Consider the following 21,163-nt stretch of genomic DNA (forward strand, 5'->3'; position numbering starts at 1 on the left):
TGCACAAGGTGAAGATGGAGGTCTACGAACTCTCAGCAGTGCCTTCTAGCATTCAAATTTTGTGCATTGCCAGAAGACTAATCTTTCATTCCCATTCAGAGCAATGCTAAAAGCTGCCCCTAAGGGACTAAAGTAGTACTCTCTTCTCTAAGAGCATGCTTATCCTCTGCAAATAAGCTTGCTGATAGGACTAAACTACTTTTATTCCCCTCCTCATCTTCCGTGGATTTGCAGTGAAGGAGAGTGCTTAACTCACTGGTTTTGTTTCCTTCCAGAAATTAGCTGTGCACTCAGGCATGGATTATGCCATCATGACCGGTGGCGATGTTGCCCCCATGGGGCGAGAAGGAGTTACTGCCATGCATAAACTCTTCGACTGGGCAAACACCAGTAGGAGGGGGTAAGTAGAGGTTCCTCTGAATCCTAAACTTGTTTTTTTTGTTCAGAGAAGCTCACTGCAGCGATGTAGTTCAGACCCCTAGTCCTGCTTTGTTGTTGAATGCTGCTCTTGCACAGATGAGGTAACACTGACCAGAAATAACATCTCCTAAAGTTTTCCTAGAATGAGTGAATTCCTGCTGCTTAGTGATATTTCAAAGGCTGAAAGCTTTTGCTCTTCTGCTCCCTGAGACCCTTCTTGTTTACATCAGATTTTCCAGACCAGTCATATCTGCTGATCTCATGAGGCAGGTGGAGAGACACTGCCCACTGGCAGGCTGGGACACGTGTCCTTCAGAGTGATTGGTTCTCTGACAGTAGTTTGAAGTCTTAGCACAAATGGAGGTATAACCAGATGTTTACACTCTCTGGATACTATGTACCCTGCTGCAATTGATCAGATTTTAGACTCTGATAATGTTTGGATCAGCTTCTTGTTTACTTTTGAGTCTCAAGCAGAAGTAGCAAATTACGAGAAAGAAAAGAGGATAAGGGGGAGACATGCCAAAGGCATTGATGTTAGGTGTAAAGGTCACAAGCTGCTGTGCTTTTTTGGTCACCTTTGAAAGAAAACTTACCTGCGGAAAAGCATTCATGTTGAGGCTAAATCTTGACTCCCTGATTTTCTAAGAGTATGTAGTTAATTTGTTCATACTAGTGTAAATGGATTTTTGCAGTCCAGAGGTAGCTGAGAAGTTGCTTGTCCAGTCAAAATATTAAAATTCAATAGAAAACTTGCAGTGGGTGTCAGTTTAGGGGTTTTTTTTTTGTGCTGTTTTGATTGCAGGTTTTCTGTAAATGTGGCTAACCAGTGATTTATGTGTTCTCTGATTGCTTTAGCTGGACGTTATCTTGCAGTGTCTGTATTAATCCTTGCTGCATTCATCATCTAAATGTTTCTATTTCCCCTTAAAAAAAAAACCAAAAAACTTACAGAGTAAAAGTCCTGAGGATTTAAACTCTTTCAGCTTCTCCTACTCTGAGGAGCTATAGAAGGAAAGGTGTAAGAATTTAAGTGAAATCAGAAAAATAATTTGGAGGAGATATGAGGATACTCAACTGGATGAAGACTGATGGATGCTTTTGCTAAAGATTCTCTTTCACAGCATGGCCTGGGTCTTATTCTCTGTCCTGATAAAAACTTCTGTGCATTTGAACGTCCTACACTTCAGAGGCCATCTTGTGACAGTTGTGATCAAAAGTTACACGTGTCCAGCAACGTTCAAGCATTTAAGCAGATTTTATTCCAGATATCCAACAGTGTTAGCTGTTAGTATTGTCTTGCCTTTGTTAGCTGAACGCCGTTGTGATAGGAGACACTCCTCTGCAGAGACTGTAGCTGAGAACATTTTCAGAAAAACTGCAGTGGAGTAAAAGATGTTAATAGGCCCTGAAATCCCTTGAAAGCAAGCTGGTTTTGAAGCTAGGCAAGAAGGTAATACAAGCTGTGACAGCTTTATGAGCAGCTTGGCTCTGTTATTGATAAACATCTTCATGTGCTTTGTCTCTTGGGAAGAGCACTACCCTTGGGTTATAAGTGAATTTATTTTTGTGAATTATTCATTGACTTTATTAATTCACTTCTCCATAGGTAATAAAACCATTATATTATTGCTAGTGTGGTTTGGAAAGGAACAAGTCCATAAAATAACAAAGCAGGTTGCAGGGGAGGACTGGTTTCAGGTTTTCAGAAGGGTACAAGGAAGAAGAACGGCAGGAAGATGCCATTGGCACCCGTGGTTTCTTGTATGCTTGTGTACCTGTCTTGTACCCTTGCACACTTTACTCTGAATAGGAGGGAATGCTGAAATGAGCCCTTGAAAATCCTTTGGGAGTAAGGTCTAAATTTCGAAGATCTACCCCAACATGGCAGTAATGTACCAGCACTGCTAGCTACAAGCCCGTTGCCAAACCAAGCCCATGAAAACTCCCATCTATATTTAAAAATTTGGAGGAGGTTGAGGTTGTGGGCCCTAGAATTTCTTCTGTTCAGTCTGCTTCTGAACAGTAGGAAACAAAACGCAAGGCTTGGAGTCAGATTTATGGCCTAAGGCATCTTAGGCTAATGCCTCTTTCTTAACTGTTGGGATGGGCCAAGTGTATGGGATGGAAATGTTGCTGTAGCTTCGCTGAGAAATGTGTCCTTAAGTAGTGAATTGGCTCTTTGTAATCCCTCGGGCTTCCAGCTGGTTAGTTGTGGGTGCCTGGTAGTGGGAGAGGAGAACTCTTGAGCCATTTGAGCCTCACTTACCTGTCTCCTGTTACTGTGTAGTGCTTTCCTTTTGCAGCCTCTTGCTATTTGTGGATGAAGCGGACGCGTTTCTGCGGAAGAGGGCAACAGTAAGTACTTATCTGTTATCTGTGTATGCTGCAGAGTTAGTCAGCCAACAGCTGCCTTGTTTAACCTGATTAGCTAGCTTCAACAGGCAAAAGATTAAAACTGGCAGGTGCCTTACTCCTCACCTAATTAAGTGATGCGGAGACAAGGAATTAGTGTCTGGCAGCTGAATGGAATGAGCATCTGAAGACTGACTTGAGAATTCCTCTCTGCAAAAGATGGGTAACATCATCTTTTTGGAGGCTTTGCAGGTGACTGGGCAGTAGGAAAGAAAGAGGTGTATCTTGAAAACAAGAGAAGATTATTCATACTGCAGAGCTGGTACCCTGCAGGGTCTGGGTTTTGTCCCAACAGATATTTGTCTTGGGAGGTTTTCATAACAGCACTGCTCTTCCCTACATTAACAAAGCTACACTAGCAGCTTCTCCTGTACAAATGATTTGTGTTTTCAAAGTAAGTCACCATATTGCACAGTTAATCTGGACCTGCTGCTTGAACCCCAGCAGTCTATTTAAAAGAGCTATCCCTAGAAGATTACTTAGAATGTGTAAGTGAATTCTTTACAGTGGCTGATTTTCCTCGTAAGTATCTTATTGGAATTCCCAGTTAAAATAGTGTTCAGCAGGGAAAGGCACCTGGGCCAATAGTTAGAGCCTTGGGTTTGAAGTCAAGAGAATCACTGAATGTCTGTGGGTAAATTTTTAATCTCTCTGCTGGAAGCTTTAATTCCTAACCTTTTTCCTGGGTATATAAATTGATCCTTTTTTTCTAAGGTATTACAGTGCTTTGGATTCTACTGTAATGCAAATCCTGACGATACCAGTACTCACTTTGTCAATAATGCTGCTTAAAACTGTGACCTGTCTTGAGTCCCCAAGCAGTTGATCTTCCTTTGGATTTCATCTTTGCAGGAGAAAATCAGTGAAGATCTCAGAGCAACTTTAAATGCATTCCTGCACAGAACAGGGCAGCACAGCAACAAGTAAGTATCCAGTTTCAGCCCTTACAGCAGTTTGATAGTTCCATGAATTAAGGAAATTCTGGAAAGAGTCTGTGGTGTGCAAATGGAAGTTGGAAATGTATGTTCTGTGCTACTAAGGACTTGAGAATATCTGCATAGAATATCCCCTTGTCAGCTTATAGACTGAATGTACCTTGCTCTTCCTTTATCCCTTGGACCTGGAAATTAGAACTCAGAAGGGCTGTACACAGGGTAGAGATCGGTGCAAAAAAGAGGGTAGCAGATGTGCAAAAGGGATCTTGAACTGCCTGTCAGGGCAACACGCTTCCCCTGCATGTGGTACGTAGTGGTGAGCAGTTCCTTTTTGTGTGTTGTCCTTACTGTGTGTGGCTCCCAGCACTGCAGGGAAATTCTTTCCCAAACCGGGTGGTATTAGAACATCTTGATGGTCTTAATGAGAAGATTCTCTTTCTCGATCAGTACCTGCTGTTTAAACAAGGACAGTATTGGGCCCATGAATATCAATACCACAAAGGAGAATGCAGGGTGTGATACTGGCTCAATGTTTCCTCATCTCTCCAGAAATGCTTCAGCTCGTGCTTGTTTGAGCTGCTGTTCCTCTCCAGTGCTTTGGTGGCCTCTTTCCGTGCTGCTCACGTGTGTGTGTGTGCGCCAGGAGTGGGTTGAAACTTCCAGGCAAACGAGCTTAAATCTGACCCCGGTTCTTTTGAGCTGTTTGCTCAGTATGTCTGGGTGCAGCGTTGCACGTAAATGTAGGAATCCCAGAGCGGTTTCCTTCATGGCTGCTAATAGATTTGCTAAACACAGATGATTGCAGGGCTGACTTAACAGATGCGTGCATGTGTGTGAATTTTATTGCTGATCCATCCGTGCTCACTGTGTCACACTAATGCTAGCTTCCTTGCAGAGCACTGCTTAAACAAGAGCCATATCCTGGCTGTCATGAGAGAGATGGTCTTTCCTTGACCTTTTTCAAATAATCTTTGTCATTTATTTTTTTTCTCTGTGTGAACTTTATGTAGTTGTTAAGCTTCTCTTACAAAGAAAAGTTGTCTGATTGGGAAGGTGAGTTTCTCAGCGAACTGCTCCCTTAGTAAGGTTGTAGTGAAACACCTGTTATAGTAACCTCATGACACTGAAATAAATATTCTAGAAGGTCATTGTTTCAGGACAACAGCAGGGCATTTTCTGTCCTTGGGGTGTCTCTTGAGCTTGTTAAAATCAATGCAATTTTAACTGATAGCTGCTTGTATGTAGGTCCTCTGTACCCTTCTCTCTCACATTGCAGCCTTTCCAAACTGAGTGGATTGCTAGAAGGGAAGGTGTTGAGCCTGCAAGAACTCTGCAAGATCCTTGGTTTCTTCTCTGGGAGAATAGTGTGTCTCTTTTTTGAAATGATATGTAGAATTGCTTTGTAAATGCTGACTTGAGTGTAATTATTATTAAACAATGTACTTGCCTTTTGCAAGAAAAAATAGAATACATATATATTGGCAAAATATGCGTGTTCCACAGGACCAAGAGCAAATGGTGCTTAAGATAGAAACGCAATTTTCCAAGGTGAAAACTGTGGATATCCTGAGTTCCTGGGTTATCTGTAGAAATGTCTTTTGCCCTGTACCTGCAGAGGTGATAAAGATGTTTAGATGGAACTGCAGAACTTTTAAGAATAATAGCGTGTATGTTTTAGCTTCAGATAGTCCCCCTTTTCCTAGGAAATAGTCCTGTTCACACTTGTGGTGGCTAATCCCTGTAGATCCAGCAAAGTGTTCTTTTATTGCCCAGATTTATAATTGCACTGCGAGCCAGGGGCTGGTAAGGGGACAGTTTTTTTCTCCTGATGTTGAATTGCCTTAGCAGAGCTCTGGGCGTGCTTGTTTGGTGCTGGTGGGTGCTGTGCCTCTGTTCAAAACAATTGGGCTGTCATTTTGTCAGACGTTGAATTCAATAAACTGTGAGCCATTCGAGGAGACTGAACATGTCCTTGTGATTCATGCGCTGCTTTTTCCTTCTGAACAGCCTTATTGCTGCTTTGGGCAACGAGGAGTCCTCTATCCATGAATGGGAGTTCACTTGAATAAGTCTAATAGTGCATGTAAATCTAGCTGTTTTGGTGAGACCCTGAGGAGTACTGTTACTTTACCAGTGATTTGTCACCAGCGTAACTAAGTATTGTGAATTGCTGGCTTAAATTTCCCAAAGAACTTCCTGCATCTCCTTGCTGAATAGCTGACAGTGCCTGCATCTCTTGCTCTTTTTGCCACAGAAATGAGCAGGGCCTGAATGTCAGGTTGCATGTCAATCCTTTATCCAAGCTGCGTTTCTGTAGGGTCTTGGGGGAACTCCTTGTTGGTAGAAAAGGAAAGGTTTCATGCCTGTGTGGCTCTTGGGTTGGTGCAGTTATCGTCAGAAATGACAGCAGAGAACACAGCCCCCTGTAGACTAAGATTTAAACAGACTGCAAGAATGTCAATATTCCAATAGCTGTGGTTAAAAGCCCGTTTCCAATTGTAATGCACTGTTAAGCTGGTAACGTCAATTAAAGCATTAAAGTAGAATTGGCATGGGGAAGAAATATCACAGAGCAAAAGAAAGGGCTTCTGGCTTCAAAATGTGTGAGGAAAGAGCAGGACCTGGAAGCTGGCACTTCTGTACTGTGGAGCAAAGCTTGGTAAAACCAAACCACCGTTGTTTTGTGGTACCCATTGTGAATGTCTCTCTGCACGCATTGGACTCGGTAGCAGGAGTGTGATGTCAGACTTGCTTCGAGCACTAAGTCAGCTTTTACCAGCTGCCCACAGGCAGACCCGGCAGTGGTACGCTCCCCTCGGGCCAGGGTGGGTCCATTCTGCAGCTCCCTGAGCTGCCCGAGCCTTCAGGAACGCTCTTTGCTTTCAGTTTGGCTGCTGTTCATCCCTTCAGAGCTGGACTAAGACAGCCCCTCATGGTTCTAGGGTGCTGCACAGTGAGCTTGAAGTCAGTTCCCCAAACTGGGATTTAAACTGGAGATACGTATGTGCCAGAGAACAGCTCTCCGTGTTGTCCACCTTTGTTCCAAGGTTTCAGACTTAGAGGTCCCTGGGAGGCTGTACTCTGGCTAAATGTTTGTGATATCCCTATCTTGAGGGAGATTGGGGGTAAAGTAATAAATTAGGCTCCAGTGGCAAAGGCAGACTGGGACAGACTCGTATTGGAAGGCTGAGTACTGAATTAAACGCATTTTGGTTCCAAATAGCTTAAACTGCACTGAATTTTAGTATGTTGCTTGAGATGCTGTTACAAAGCTGTTTCAGACGTGTCAGGTGATGAAATGTCTTTGATACTGGCCATGACGGTTCCCAACGTTCAGACTGGTTCATGAATTTGTACTTCTGTGGGGTTTTCAGTCTTTCCTCTCTCACTTTGTGCTTCCAGGTTTATGCTTGTTTTAGCAAGCAACCAGCCTGAGCAATTTGATTGGGCTATCAATGACCGAATAGATGAAATGGTGAACTTTGATCTGCCCCAGCTAGAAGAACGGGAGCGGCTTGTGAGAATGTATTTTGATAGGCATGTCTTGAAACCAGCCACAGAGGGTAAACAGTGAGTATCCCTGCACAACTCTCCCATCCTATAGGATTCCCTTGCTTTGGTTGTTTTTTTGTAATCTGCTTTCCAGTGTATTCTGTGACACTATCTATAAACCCACTTTAAACAAGTAGCACAGAAGGACTGGAGAGATGCCTCTTGCTATCCTGTTATGGGATGAGATGCCATCCTAGAACTTCATGCCATGGTTTGTTGTGCCCTTAAAATTTAGGAGACCAGTAACTGCACTGGAGGCAATAATGCAAGTAGGAACACTGTTGGAACTCCTCATATCCAAGCCCTTGTCTTTGGCTTAGCAGAGACAAATTGGACCAAGCGACTCGTTTCCTTGTGTGCTGTGCAGTTCTTGCACTTTTTTGGTCTTAATCCAGGTACGCATGTTTGTGCCACAAAATCGGCCTTTCTGGGCCCAGGAGACCAACTTCTGTGCTCAGGCTGGATCTTTGTAGAAAGATTGATCTGATCTTTGATTTCATTGTAAGTGTTGCTCTTTACAAAGCCTACCTCTGACTCCCTCACCCTCCCGTCCTGTCCTGTGGCTACATGCAAACTAATCCTTGTTGTTCTGCTTTTTAGACGTTTGAAGCTGGCCCAGTTTGACTACGGAAAGAAGTGCTCAGAGATTGCCAGGTTGACAGAGGGCATGTCTGGCCGAGAGATCTCTCAGCTTGCTGTGGCATGGCAGGTAAGTAGGGCTTTTACCACTGGGCTGCTTAGTTTTCCCTTTCTGGAAGGTTTGAGTGTTTGATGTTGGAGTCTCAGATCTTGTCTCACCTTGGAAGTTTCATTATGTCCGTACAGTAGTACTAGAGTGCTGCTGTCTCTGGGGAGGGTGTCAGAATATCGGTGTAATTTTTCACCTCATAAATAGGCACAGTTTTTATAAACACTGATGGGAAATCCCTTACTGAATTTAAATAAAGCAAGTTAGGCATGGGTTTGGGCAAATCACACTGGCTGTCAGTCACGTTCCAGCTCAAGCAGCTCAGCAGAAGAGGTGCCTAATGCTGGTGCCCGTAGGTATGACAGCATTAGGACACTAAAACATCCTTCTACATCGTTCTAAACACATTTTTATTGCAACTTAAGTAATTGAAGGAACAAAACTAACTGGAAAATGGAGCTGAAAAGACTAGGTACTTCTACCTGTGTGGTACCTATGTAGAAATAAGAAATGCAGGCACTTTGAGTTCAATTGTTCACATGCTCAACAACCTTAAGCTATTCTTTTAATCTGGCTTTCACCTTGTTTTGTCACAGCTGCCAGTTTTACTGGGTTGTGTATTTTTATAAACTAACCTAGTAATACCAATTTAAGGAATATGTTTCAAACTATATGTCATGGAACATGCTAATGTCAACTTCCTTTCAGGTATCGTAAAAACAACGTTGTTTTTTTAAATTTAGTTCAGCAGTTCACAAACATTTTACACAGTTTGTGCATTTCATTCCTCCTGCTACTTGTTTTTCCATCTTTTAAGGTACAGAAAGTATTTATCCTTTCTAATCCATTTAACTGCAGTAGTCTGAGCTGAGGTCCAAAGCAGCCATTTGAGTGCTGCTAGTCCTTATTTTATTCCTTGTGTGTCAGAACACAGCTGGTTAATTTTTACCATGTGAGTTTTGTATTATTGAAACATGCTTTAAAATGGGTGCTCTCATCTGAAAATACATATAAATATTTTAAATTTGTTTCTAACTGCCTGAAAACATACCAGCCTAGTATTGTTACCAGTTCAGTCAAGAAGCTTAACAAGATGCTTGACAAGTGTTTGAGAGAAGTGGTGCGTATTGATGGGTGCTAGGTGGGCTGCCTGCTGTCCAATTAGTGTGTGTTCAGACACTGTTCTGGAGGACTGACAGGTGGAAGGAAAGACCAGAAGAATCTCGGGCCGTTCTGCCTTTCACAGAGCCTGCAGGTCACGGCTTCACTTTTTTTCCAAGTACAGCTGTGCTTTCGTGGGCTTCTGATTTTGACTTCCAGGATAAAGATGTAGGGTGTTTGTTTTAAACTGAATGACAGCGGTGCAGGAGAGAAAGCAGACTACTAATTGTTGTGGAATTTCTTTATTTCTCTTCATTTAGAAGAGAACCCCCTTACCCATGTATGTAAAAGGCTTTGCTGCCTGGCATCTCCTGTAATAAAATGTTGTGATAAATGATCCTTTGCTTTTTAATCAGCTTCACTTTTTATCACACTTTATCTCCTAGCTTGTCATTACTCCCCAGGAATAACCTCAGGTTTTATCCTTTATCCTTTAAGTGATGAAGGAAGGGAAAGGTGGGGGTGACCTGTTCCTTAGAGTTGTGGCCCTCATCACTTTTTTTAAAATGTACCTCATAGCACCAGATCTATTAACAAGGTTCTAGGTAAAATTGCAGGAGGAGGTTATGTTCCTCTCTGCTGTCATAAAACACTCAAAGGGCTTAAAAAAAAAAAATTCAGGAGAGGGTGGGCAGAAAGATACAAATTTTTTGGCGTAGAAGCTGCAAGAAGCTTCATGTGTGTCAGAACCAAAGCTGTTAGTGTTCTGGAACAAGGAACTTCATATCTTATCCCTCGTTGATGAAGAGAGGTGGTGTGATGTGTCAGGGGTCACTGTTAAAATGGCAGAGGCTTTTTGCAGCTAGTGGCTAGACATGAGGACTTCTTTCCTCAGGAGGTGTCTGGGTGGATCCCATCCACTAGCAGGTTTGTGAGGGCACCCAAAAAGGGGTAAAATTTCTGTATTGAACCCTGCACTGGGAGCTGCCTGCCAGAGCTGCTGATCCAAAGAGCTACCACAGGCTTCTCGTTCAGTCACCGGGGCAAGGAATTTGGAGCTGGAACTGACTGGAGCTTGAGTAGAGCTTTACAGAAGGCTGTATTTATACCAGCTCTGGCGCACTGACTTTTGACTGCGGCAAGACTTGTTAACACCTTGTAAACAAGTTAAACACCTTTGGTTTTGCCTGTGTAAAGTATTAAGGGTATGGCACTTCAGTGGCTGTGGTTAGAAGCCTCTCAGTGAGCAGGTGTGTTAGTACTCTTAACCAGGTTGATCTCTTCAACAGTATCAGTGTTTTGGGGCCTGGGTCAGCACTAACAGATCTCTTCCTACCTGTAACCTTGTTACAGGCAGCTCTGTAGCTGAATCAATGCTCTCTCCCATCAGGGAAGGATTACAGCTGCATTTTGACAAGCATTTCTGGCAGTGTTGGTCCTGCCTCATATTCCTGCTGTTCTGCTCCCCTTTCCGTTGTGCTGGTACACCTCTTTGTATGGCTGTGCTATGAACTGGGTCAGGGAGTTGATCAGAATTAAAAATAGCTTGGCAAGACGAGTTAACTGCGTAGCTACACTGCTGTCCTGGTGTATCTGAGCATTATGTCGAGTGAACAGCACAGGCAGGAAGAGCTTGAGATGATGTACAAGTTGAGAAGATGAAGGGCAGGAAGAAGCAAGAAAAGGGAAAACCAAGGTATTTCTCTTAACAGTTCTGTTTCTGATCTTAGTAACACCGTACAGAGCTGGTAAGTGGATGTTGTGAGCCTGGTGCTCTTGAGAAGTCCTCAAAGCAGACGTGAAACAACTTTGTCTCAAGACATTTACGCTTCCAGTTCTTTTCTACGTAGGCTCATCACAACAGCAATGTAATGTGCCAAAGGTCTCTGTTTAATAAATAACTTCAACTGACCCATTCTGGGGAAGATTCTAGCACAGAGCACTAGTGAAAACTGCTCATTGTGAATGCTGGAGCTTTTTGTTTTCAGCTGTTTTGCATAGTGCCCTGATGTGACTTGGAGCTAATCCTCGAAGTGTAGGCTTAATTTCAACATGCCTGTCACTTAATTCACCTCAGCTTTATGTGTATATATATATTTTCTTAATTAGTTTCTTCCTCCAACACTCATTTGCAGCGTTGCTGCCTGTATGCGTTATACCTCTGTAGACATGTCTTGGAACAAAACTTTAACCAGAGTTCAGGCAACAGATAAAAATGCAGAGGGAGCAGAGTGCCAGGCTTCATCGATGGTGAGGTGTTGCTCTGTTCCACAGGGTCTGTCCTGCTACCTCAAGCTGACTGAAGCCTTGTTGCTTGCAATTCTAATCCTAATGTCTATGTGATGAAACCTAACCAAATCACCCATGGAGCACAGGTAGTACTACAGAAGGCAGTGAGGAATCTGCACTGCTACTCCTGCTTCCATTCCTGAGTCTGCCGGAGTGCTGGAGAAAATGGACGGGGAGCACAGGAAGGTATTTATCGTGGACTTGATGGAGTTTTGAGGTGCTGGGATCCCCATCAGCTCTACTTAGCTTGCCTGGGGTCATCTCTCATGGCCAGACTGAACCTGAGAGATGGTTTGGGGAAGAGTGAAGTTCTGAAGCAGCAGGAGGAGAAACAATTGGATCCGTTGGCTCTTCCAGAGAGTAACCTAGAACGGCAGCTTGTGGCCACTCTGCTACCCCGTGGCCTCACAGTCATTTCCCGTGAAGATGTTTTTGGAGTGCTCTGCCAATATTGCTTTTAACAAAAACATCTCAGTTAAACAACAAGCCCGAGCAATAGCTGAATCTTTCACTATAAACTGGACTTGAAACTGGTTGACTGTCATTTACGTGAGGTTCTAGTTCACCATTGTTTCAATCTGGCTCAGTTTGTCCTGAATTTACCAAACAGAAAAAAATAAGATGCAGAAAAGCAGAGGGTGTAACCTCTAGCGCTGGAAAAAATATTGCTGTCTGGCACAGCTAATAGTCTGCATGCTAGAAATCCATTTTAATCTCTTCTACAGAAGACTGAGCATTCCCTTTTGTCCTTGTGCTTTTCCATTCCCCATATCTAATCCTTTATGACTATAGCATGGATTAGATGCATTTGTACACTTAAAAATTCCCTTCAGATCTGTTTATAGTAATGTGCAGACTTTCTAGTTCTGCACCCTGTACTTAAACCTATTGGTATGCTTTAGATAAAATGTCAAAATAGCAACCTTTCACTATTCCAAGCCATAATCCCTGGAAAATTGTTTGGCAACACTTCAAGAGAATTCCTAGGAGCTTTATGTCCCGGTGTTAAGGATAAAGGTGAGCTTCCTGTCATTTCCTTTGCTTTTGTGCCACTGATATAATTGCCTTTTTGCTCCCTGAACCTTGTTTATATTTTTTAAAAAATAAAAAATCATCTGCCTGACCAAGTTATGGGAAGAATTTAATGTTTCTATAGTGGTCTGAGCTGAAGGACATTGTAAGTAAGCAGGGAGGCACGGATCATGATGGCTGTGTTTTGGGGGTTTTTTAGGTAGGCTGGTTTTGTTATAAATGTAATTCAAAGGATACAGATTCGTTTGGCCGCATTAAAATAAGCCATGTTTCTTGGCTGAAATGAAACATTAGGTCATCTAGGCTGGACTTGACACCTGTGCTCCATCCTTCTACTTCTTCCCCAAATACTTTGTTTTCAGATTATATCATAATTGGATTTCAGTTATAACAAATGAATAGTGGCACTGGAGAAAATGGGTTAAAATTTGTCCATGCAGAAGGCAGAGGTATGAATACAAATGAAGCTCAGTACCATTTTTGTGTGTGTGCAAGCTACTCCCAGAAGGGACAGCTGCTTCTCCCATTTGCTTTCTTGACAGCTAGGGCCTGAGGCTTTCTATAAATAGAAAGTCATTGAGAAAATCAACAGAGCGTGAACTGCACAGCTTTGCAGGAGTTTCCACAGTTGAATTTATGGTCTATGCAGTGGCAGGGAGGAAGGGAAGACATCCTCTCTGTTCTGTGGAGGCACATACCGCACATCCCAGGAAAGCACTTATTCCATTTTAAAACACCAAATCCTCCTGGCTGGAGGGCTGCATTGACAAAAGGGTGCTGGCTCCTTTTTATTTTTTATTTTTGTTAATTGCAGGACATGACTGGGCACTTCAAGCTAAAAGCGGGGGGGAGTAGAGGGGTTATGGGGGTGAGTCAGGATATTTCAGCTGAACAGAATGTTTCCACTGTGCCCCTGTTAGGGTGGGGAGGGAAGACGGGTCATGTTGTGATAGATGTTGTATAAATATTTGTGGCAGCAGGTGGTTTCTGGAAGCGGTGCTCTTCTGGTGCTTGTGGGAGGTGACTGCCTGGCCGTGCTCGGGGTGCCTCCTGCTCTCGCTGAGAACAGAGGACAAGTGCCTTTATGCAAAGTGAATTTTCGATTTGCAGACCTTCTATCTCTCTGCACTCCTTGCCTGCAGCCAGTGTTTACTCCTAACCTGAAGGATGAGCATAAGCCAAACTTGTCACTTCTGCCTTAAGGAAGGATTACAAGGGTTTTACACAGGGAAGAATCTGTTTTGATGTTTCTTGCAGTAAAAACCAGCTCCTGCCAGCTCTGTGGTTACATGAGGCTTATGCAGTGAGACCTTTTGTGATCTCACCAGTTCCCCAAAAAGGGCTACCGAGTGAGGGCTGGGAGATAGGCTAGGGCAGGCTGAAAACCAACTTGGGTAACCTTTTGTTCATTTCTTGAAATAATATTCCTCCTGCAGTGAGGTAGCAGTAATCTGGTAGGCAGTAATCTACTGTGCTGGGGTTTGTCTTCTCTCCCGTCTACATCACTGGACAGTGTGTGTATAAAATGGTCACGCTATAATTTCTTTCTGTGGTGCTTTTGCAGTAAACTTCGTTGCTTGATATAATTGATGTTAAGGACTTCTGGAGCCTGTATGTAACGCCTTAGAAACACGCTTCAGCCTGTCATGAAAGCCAGACTTTATATTTCTAACTGGGATCTTGGGGAGCACCCTGAAGACAGAAGGGTTGGCATGTGTCAATCCATGACGTGATAGCTCTGTGGAAGGAGAGAGGCGTGGACAGAATTTGGGGCTATTTGGGGCAGGCAGCATGGATGTGAGAAGCTGGGAGAGGTCCCAGCCTGGTGTCAGGCTCCCAGTGCAGCTGTACCGGGAACCGCCGTGCCGGGTTGCTTGCGGGAGCGCTTGCAGAGGGAATAACCAGATTTAGAAATCTGTAGCTCGGAGTTGCTTTGTTACCTTGGAGATGGGTACAGCTAGCAGCCTAAGCAGCCTTCCCTTCCTCGGAGGGTCGGGCTGCTCGTGTTGGCATCTGCAGAATGTCCATCAGCAGAGCTCTAGCTGTCCTGCCTGTTGGGACAGAAGTGACAATCCCTGTGCTGCAGCCGAAATGGCACGCAGTCCTCTTCCCCCGTAGCTGCCACGGGAAATACTGTGGGCTGTTTGGCAAGGATGTCAAGAGTTTTCAGCCCTTTCTGCAAGGAACTGTGATCAAATTTGTACTGCCTGTTGAAGTAGCAACAGGATCAAGTGTTAATTTACCCAGCAGAATTGGAGACGGGAATTCAGGATATGAAGGAAAGGGGGAGGAAAGGGATGGTCCCATGGGCAGATGAGTATGGGGTGGGAGCTGACGCAGCACAGAAGTGATGCAGGGGACATTCCTAGCAGAACACAGGAGGAAATCAGGATTAGCGCACATAAAACATCCGTTTTAGAGGTGCCACATTGCCCATATTCACCGTAGCACTGATGTTAGTTCTCCTGTGTGTTTAAAACATTTTCTTTTGTCTTGGATGGAGTCATTCAATCACCATGTGCACCTATTACTCTTTATTGGCTTCACACATGCAGGGCTTTTAAAGCAGGAGAGGAAATTTAAACAAGCCAAGTGTGACTGCAGCCTAACCATACTGGCTATGCTCAGCATTAGGAACCTGTGGCCTTGGCTCTTCCGAATGCAGAGATCTTGCCTCCCAGGAAATCCCGAGGCAGGTAGGCAAAGTAGCTCAGAGACAAAGACTTTAGTGTAGCTGTGAATGTTTCTCTGTGCTTGGGCAGTTGATGTATTTCAGTCCTCAAGGAAAACCTTGCTGACAGTGATACTCCAGTTTGTTCTGCGTACCGCCGCTGGCTTAGAACGAGACTGGATGTTGCGTTAGGTAGTGCATGGAGAAGAAAACAGAAGAGAGGGCCCAGTAGTCTCAGATCTTCACTGATCCCAGGAATTATCATCACTAACTTCTGTCTCCTCTGCCTTTGCCTCTCCAGGCTGCAGCTTACGCCTCAGAGGATGGTGTTCTTACAGAGGCCATGATGGATGCCCGGGTGGCTGATGCTGTGCAGCAACACCAACAGAAGATGGAGTGGCTGCAGACGGAGGGTGCTGAAGCAAGCAAAGGGACTGGCAGAAACCCCCTCCTGCCTTTCCCCAAAGGAACAGCAGTGTGAGAAGTCTGCAGGCTTCAGACCAGCATGTGGGGAAGCGGGTGTAGCAGAAAGCTGGGAGGGTCTTTTGGGGTAAATGTTTGGTGGAATCCTGTGTTGAGAGAAATGTGTCCATTGGTGCAAGGGAGGGGGCACTGCCTCAGTCTGCCTTTGATTTCATGTTTTTAAAGTGCACCAGAAAACACGATGTTTTAAATAAGGCAGAAGCAACTGTATTAAAGGACCCCCTTGCTGAAATACTGTTGACTCTGTTAGTCTGTATGGCCTGTCCTGCTGGAGAGGCCCAAACTCCAAACCTTTTTCAGCCAATTGACACTGCTCTGGGGTGTCCCAGTGACATGGGCCTCTGGGAACCCAGGGCCTGTCCAAGCCTGCTGCTCCCAGATATTTAACTTTGTAGGGTTTATGCTCCCACAGAGGTACTTTTTTTTTTTTTTTTTTTTTTCACAGATCCTGTGCATGACATACCTCCTTGCTCACCTCTGGCACCACTCCTTGCTCTTATTGTCACCTTGTCACAGACTCAGGGTAGACTTTGTGTTAGAGGTGTATTTGGTGTGGTTCACAGCTGCACCTGCTTAACCTGAGGAGAAACTACAGCTGTGCAGTGGGTTGGCTGATAAGCCTTGGGACTTTCCCTGTGATGTAGCGACACCCACTAGTGCCCTGGCTGCTGCCTTTTGTCTTTTCTGTGCTTGGAGGCAGAGCCAGCCCACAGTGGTACCCTGCAAGGGACCAGAAGCTCTGGAGCTGAAGTGCTGAGTGCTCCGTGTGTGACAGCTTTTAGGCCCCTCCGGTGCAGCGCTGTAGAATAACTGCACCCACTCCCTGGATCGCACAAGGTGGTTTGAACTGGGAGCAACTGGCACTTCCTCAAGCAGAGCCTGGCGGGCAGTGCTCAGGGGCTGGGTAGCCCTTTGGACATGCTGCTTCCCAGCTTCCCACGTGTCTGATGTGACTCTGGTGCCCACGGTGCTTTGTTTGCTTTCTCCAGCCAGGTACTTGCTGCTACAGCCAGTCTGAGAGCAGCTCTAGGTATTTAGTTTGGGGTTTTTTTCCCCTCTCCAAGTAAATCTTTAAGGAGGTGAGTAGGCAAGGCTCAGTAAGTCTGTCTGGTGTACAGGTGTCCAGCGTGGTCTGAAGAGAGAGATGCATGGGGCCTCTTTGCCACTGGCTGCTGCCATCAACCTGCTCTTGCTCCGCAGGTTTTTTGCTGCATTTCTGGAACAATTGAGAAATATTTCATTGTCAAGTCATGAACACAAGCCTGTCTCAATCAGATGACATTTGTTCTGTCTGTGCGCATACAAGAGACAGGTTGGAAAAAAATCTCTTGATTTGTTTCTGAGCTTGAACTGGATTTGAACTCTGCGCTGTGCTCTGAGTCCCCTTCTGTAACTACACTATGCAAGCACATTTGCCTGACCTAAATCCGTGCCCTTGAGTACCTTGCTGAGACGTTCTCCTCCGACAGGAACTGACAGCACTCTCTGCTTTGCCCACTTCGCTGGTGGTTGTTGCTGAGCTGTGCGAGATGCACCCTGACAAGAGCTTGGGAGCAGGGGAGCGGGACAGGGCTGGGCACCAGGGCCCTCGGAACAGGCAGCCTTGTGGGACACCAGGAAAGAAACGCTTCTGGAGGCTGCAAGCTGTCTCAGGCTGCCGCCTTCTCAAAATAGTTCTCTGATGTTTTCCCCAGATGCCAAGGGAGAATGTGAAGATGCATTTTAGAAGCTGCTCTTTTGTCCTTTAGTCCACTGATTTACTAGAGGATTAGCTATTCTGGGGCTTTCCATTTCCTATTTAGATTTTGCTAGAATTAGAGTTCTGTTGAGCCCCAAGAGATGGAAAGGAGCTAAGCAGAGCCGCTCTGTTAAAAAAACCTTGCTAATGAGTTATGTGAGGGAACAGTCTGATGCTGTGTCATTAAAATCTCCAATTGTGACATACAGCTTTGATACTTTTCCCCTCTCTTCCATAACCATCTCCATGAAGCACAGAAGGAGCTGGGGGAAGGGGGAAGGTGCTCAGCCTTGTCCTTATGCTGTCTGACCGGGCTTTTGCTGATACCCGCAGCTGGGAAGAGGCTCCTTCTGTAAAGCTGCGTGAAAGGCACAGCAGTTGCTGTCTCAGCTGTTTTGTGCGATTCCTCCTTCAGATTGCATCAGGTCCTACATGGAGGGAGCACAGCGCTTGTAATGCAGCGATGATCCGTGCCTCTGTGCTGTGCAACAGTGATTAATTGCAGTTTGGGAGAACAATTAGCTAGCAGTAGCCTCTTGCTGGGGCAGGGAAGGCAGCAGGAAGCCGAGGCTGACCTGAGGGTTCTCAGGTTTGCCTGAGTACAGAAGTACTTCTCAGTTTTTAAGGGGTTTTAATGACCACTCTTAAGGATGGATGCCCCTGAGCTTTGCTGCATGGGCTATATGGACGGAACAGACTGTCTGGCTTGAAGACAGACACAGGGTGTTGGAGAACATGTGGGTGCCCTGGCATTTCTGGCGTGCACGGAGATGTTGCTCTCGTGTGACTCACAGCTTGGTGCTGCTTGCATCCTAAGGGGCAAAGTTCTTTCCTCTCTTGGGCAGCCTGGAGGATGGTGCGCTCTCTGCTAAATGAAATCTGTTTTCTTTAGTTTGTTTTCCTTTAAAAGGTCAGGGAGGGGTTAGTAGAGACATTTCTATACTTGATGCAGAAACAGCACTTTTTAATACACAGAACTTGTCGCGTGTGTCTCAACATCCCTTCACCCTTTAAAAGTCCTCGGTCAGTCAGCTGGTCAGAGTTTTGCACATCTGTGCTCTTCGTGCTTTATTAGCCAAGTGTTGCAGGCTCCTGTGCAACCCTGGTGCTAGTGGAGCACTTCAGGGCTCGCTTCTCTCTGTTCACAATCTCCCTCCACAGCCCTTACCGGGTCGGTTGTGGCAGCATCTGTGTGTGTGAAATTCAGTGAGTTCTCATCCTCCTTTCCAGAGAAGCTTGTGGCTCTGGGCAGAGCAGGCAGGTTCCCCCCTATCCCCTTCTGAGAGACCCCTATTAGCATGATGCCTGAAAGTCCACGATCACTTCAACCCGTGGCAGCAGCAGGGCTGAGTACACCCAGCCCGACTGTGGGTACATCACTTACGGAGCTCTTGCTGGATGGTGGATGTCTGACTTCCCACCGGTGAAGGAGAGAGGGAGGTGGCACCCAAGCTGGGAAAAACAGAGGAGGTGGAGCAGAAAAGCCCAAGGTGAGCCTGATTCAAGAGGGTTGAGGAGGCTCGGGGTGCCAAAGCTGCCAGGTCAAGTGGGTAAGAAGTGGCAGAGGTGGTGTGGGTTTGTTTTGCTTAGGTACAAGCTTCCAACCCAGTTGTTTTCATCTCTTCCCACTGCATTGAAAGAGTGATGTGAGCTTCCACTCGTACAAGCTGATGCCGTTTGTACTTCCCTGACAGGAGTGGGTTCCACCCAACTGATCCCTTTGTTTGAGCTCAGCACATTTGTGTTCTGGGCAGTAGCGTGGGGAGTGCCGGGAACGCGGGTAGCTGATGCGCCCTGCAGATCTGCACTTGGTCAGCACAACCTGGATCCGTAGCTGTTGGGTTGGAAAGTGCAGCTTTGCTGCTTTTTTTTTTTTTTTTTTTTTTCCCACAGGAAATAAAAGTTCTCCATCCATTCTCTCACACTTGCACACTACTCTTCCTTCCCATCACGTGCCAGGGGCTGTTGGATGCACGAAGCCAGCTCTCTTGATGTGTCCCAGGCATTATCCCTACCAGCTCTCTAAATCCTGCCTTGGAACAGAGATTACGTGTCCCTCTTGCTATGCACGTCGCTCCCAGCCGCCAGCTAGGTGATTGCATGCCCTCCTGCCTGCTGAATAGCTGTGCCCGTCGCCGCTGTCACTCATGTGGAATGCAACGGGAAAGGAGAAAAAAAAAAAAAAAGCTGTTGTTCAACTCCTGCCTCATCAAAGATTTAAATGCAGGGCCTCTGTCACCTCTGTCAGCCTCATCAGTAGGTTGGGTTTGCTGTCACGCTGTCAGCTCGCAGGATGAGTGATGTCCCTGTGGAGGTGGCACCCAGCTGGCTATTTGTTAACGCTCCATGTAGGGATATAGGATGGCAACCCCAGGCTGAGGTTATCTCCTCTCTGTGACACTGAGTGAGTTATGAGCTAATAGCACTTTATTAAAATAGTATTTTGTATTGGAGAGCAAATCTAAGAGCAGATGGATTAGCAAGCAATCCATCACTCCCCATCTCCTCCACTGCCAGCTAAAACGCCTTCTCTGTGCTTCAGCATTGCAGCTGGGAGACAGATTTATAACGTGGTCATCTGTCAATTCTCAGTTGCCATCCATTAAATTATTTACCTTTGAACGTGTCACACCGGGAGGAAAGTTCCATTGTGCAAGCACAAGGGTGTGAGTGCCACGTGCTTTCTCACCAGTGTGTGCCCTGTGCTGTAGGGCTTTGGGGGCCAGGAGCCTCCCCAGGGATTATTTCTCTGCCAACCTCTGTTTGCATTTTGGAGAAGAAACACTCAGATTCTCTTACAGTCCATTGTCTGTGGCTGCTTCCATTTTATCTCAACATTATTATTTTCCCTTTATGTTTGTTTGTTTGGGTTTTATTTTAAAAAAAAAAAAAAAAAAAAAAGTGGCAAACCTCATTAATTTGTCCAGCCTTGTAATGCGAGTCGCTGGCCTGCCCTGGGCAGCCTTGCTGCTGCGGGAGGTTCTTTGCTTGTGGAAGGCAGCCCATCCTCTGCAGCCAGCGACTGAGTGCTGTTGGCACACGGATGTAAGTAATGGGGATCTGTTGGAGGGATCCTGACAAAAACATGCCAGAGTTTGCAACTTCTGGCTTGTCTCTATGTTCACCTGGTGTGAAACCTGCTGGGTCTGCGCTTTGTCTGCCGGGGGGGGGGGTTCTCCTCCCTTGGGCCTTAGTCATGCACAGCCCTTCGGTGCCAGGGCAGCTCCAAGGCCTCGACACACACAAAAGAAGCCAAAGCAAACACGGGAGTTTGTACGTAGCAAACCCAACTGCAGGTGGAGAGCTGGAAGCCAACGTGGCTGCAACAAGAGCAGGGGTTACTGGTGACCCCTGCACAAGCAAAGGGGTGTTGCAGCAGCAGACAGACACGTGTGGGCTGTACGGCGGCTGTGGGTTGGCTTCTGGCAGGCGATGGAGAGGCAGCACGACCCTGTCACTGCATCACTTGGGGAGCAAGGATCCAGTTTGAGGGCTAACTGTAGGTCAGCTGTCCCACAGCAATTTCTCCAGTCAAAAATGACAATAGAAAATCTTTTCTCCAATGGTTACCTCTCCACCCTGCTTCTCTTGCAACCTCCAGGCCGTTCATGGTGTGCATCCCTGAGTCGGTGCTTTCACAGACTCCTGGTGCTCTGCTGGACCTTGGGACTGAGCCAGCGTCTCTCCCACAGACCTCAACTGCTCGGGCTTCGGGATAAGGCAGCGTTTGCCCATCTGAGCTCCAGTGGAAGAGGAACCAAAGGACTTCAAACAACGGGATACTCCGTAAGTGCCACCAGGCTGCTTTACTCCTCATTTCCTCCTGCCAAGCACTGCCA

The 21,163-nt window shown here is 45.8% G+C and overlaps 1 protein-coding gene across 4 annotated transcripts in view; it reads left to right on the forward strand.

The window, feature by feature from the left end:
* The window catches only part of ATAD3A (ATPase family, AAA domain containing 3A), a 28,443-nt gene extending 12,625 nt beyond the window's left edge, over positions 1–15,818 (forward strand). The window contains exons 10-17 of one of the 4 annotated variants that reach the window (XR_003399881.1): positions 276–400; positions 2,727–2,778; positions 3,688–3,758; positions 7,173–7,340; positions 7,923–8,031; positions 11,386–11,586; positions 14,988–15,128; positions 15,405–15,520. Coding sequence is in view for 2 of the 4 variants with exons in the window: in XM_026862967.1 (XP_026718768.1) it covers positions 276–400; positions 2,727–2,778; positions 3,688–3,758; positions 7,173–7,340; positions 7,923–8,031; positions 15,405–15,584 (705 nt within the window). In the remaining 2 variants the exon portion in view is untranslated. Of the gene's footprint in view, positions 1–275; positions 401–2,726; positions 2,779–3,687; positions 3,759–7,172; positions 7,341–7,922; positions 8,032–11,385; positions 13,244–14,987; positions 15,129–15,404 lie in introns of those variants that run through there. The other 3 variants (XR_003399882.1, XM_026862967.1, XM_026862968.1) reach the window with 3 other exon arrangements.
* Positions 15,819–21,163: the final 5,345 nt, after the last annotated feature.

The sequence above is a fragment of the Athene cunicularia genome (genome assembly GCF_003259725.1).
Source record: "Athene cunicularia isolate RWA chromosome 21 unlocalized genomic scaffold, athCun1 chr21_part1, whole genome shotgun sequence".
Taxonomy (NCBI): Eukaryota; Metazoa; Chordata; class Aves; order Strigiformes; family Strigidae; genus Athene; species Athene cunicularia.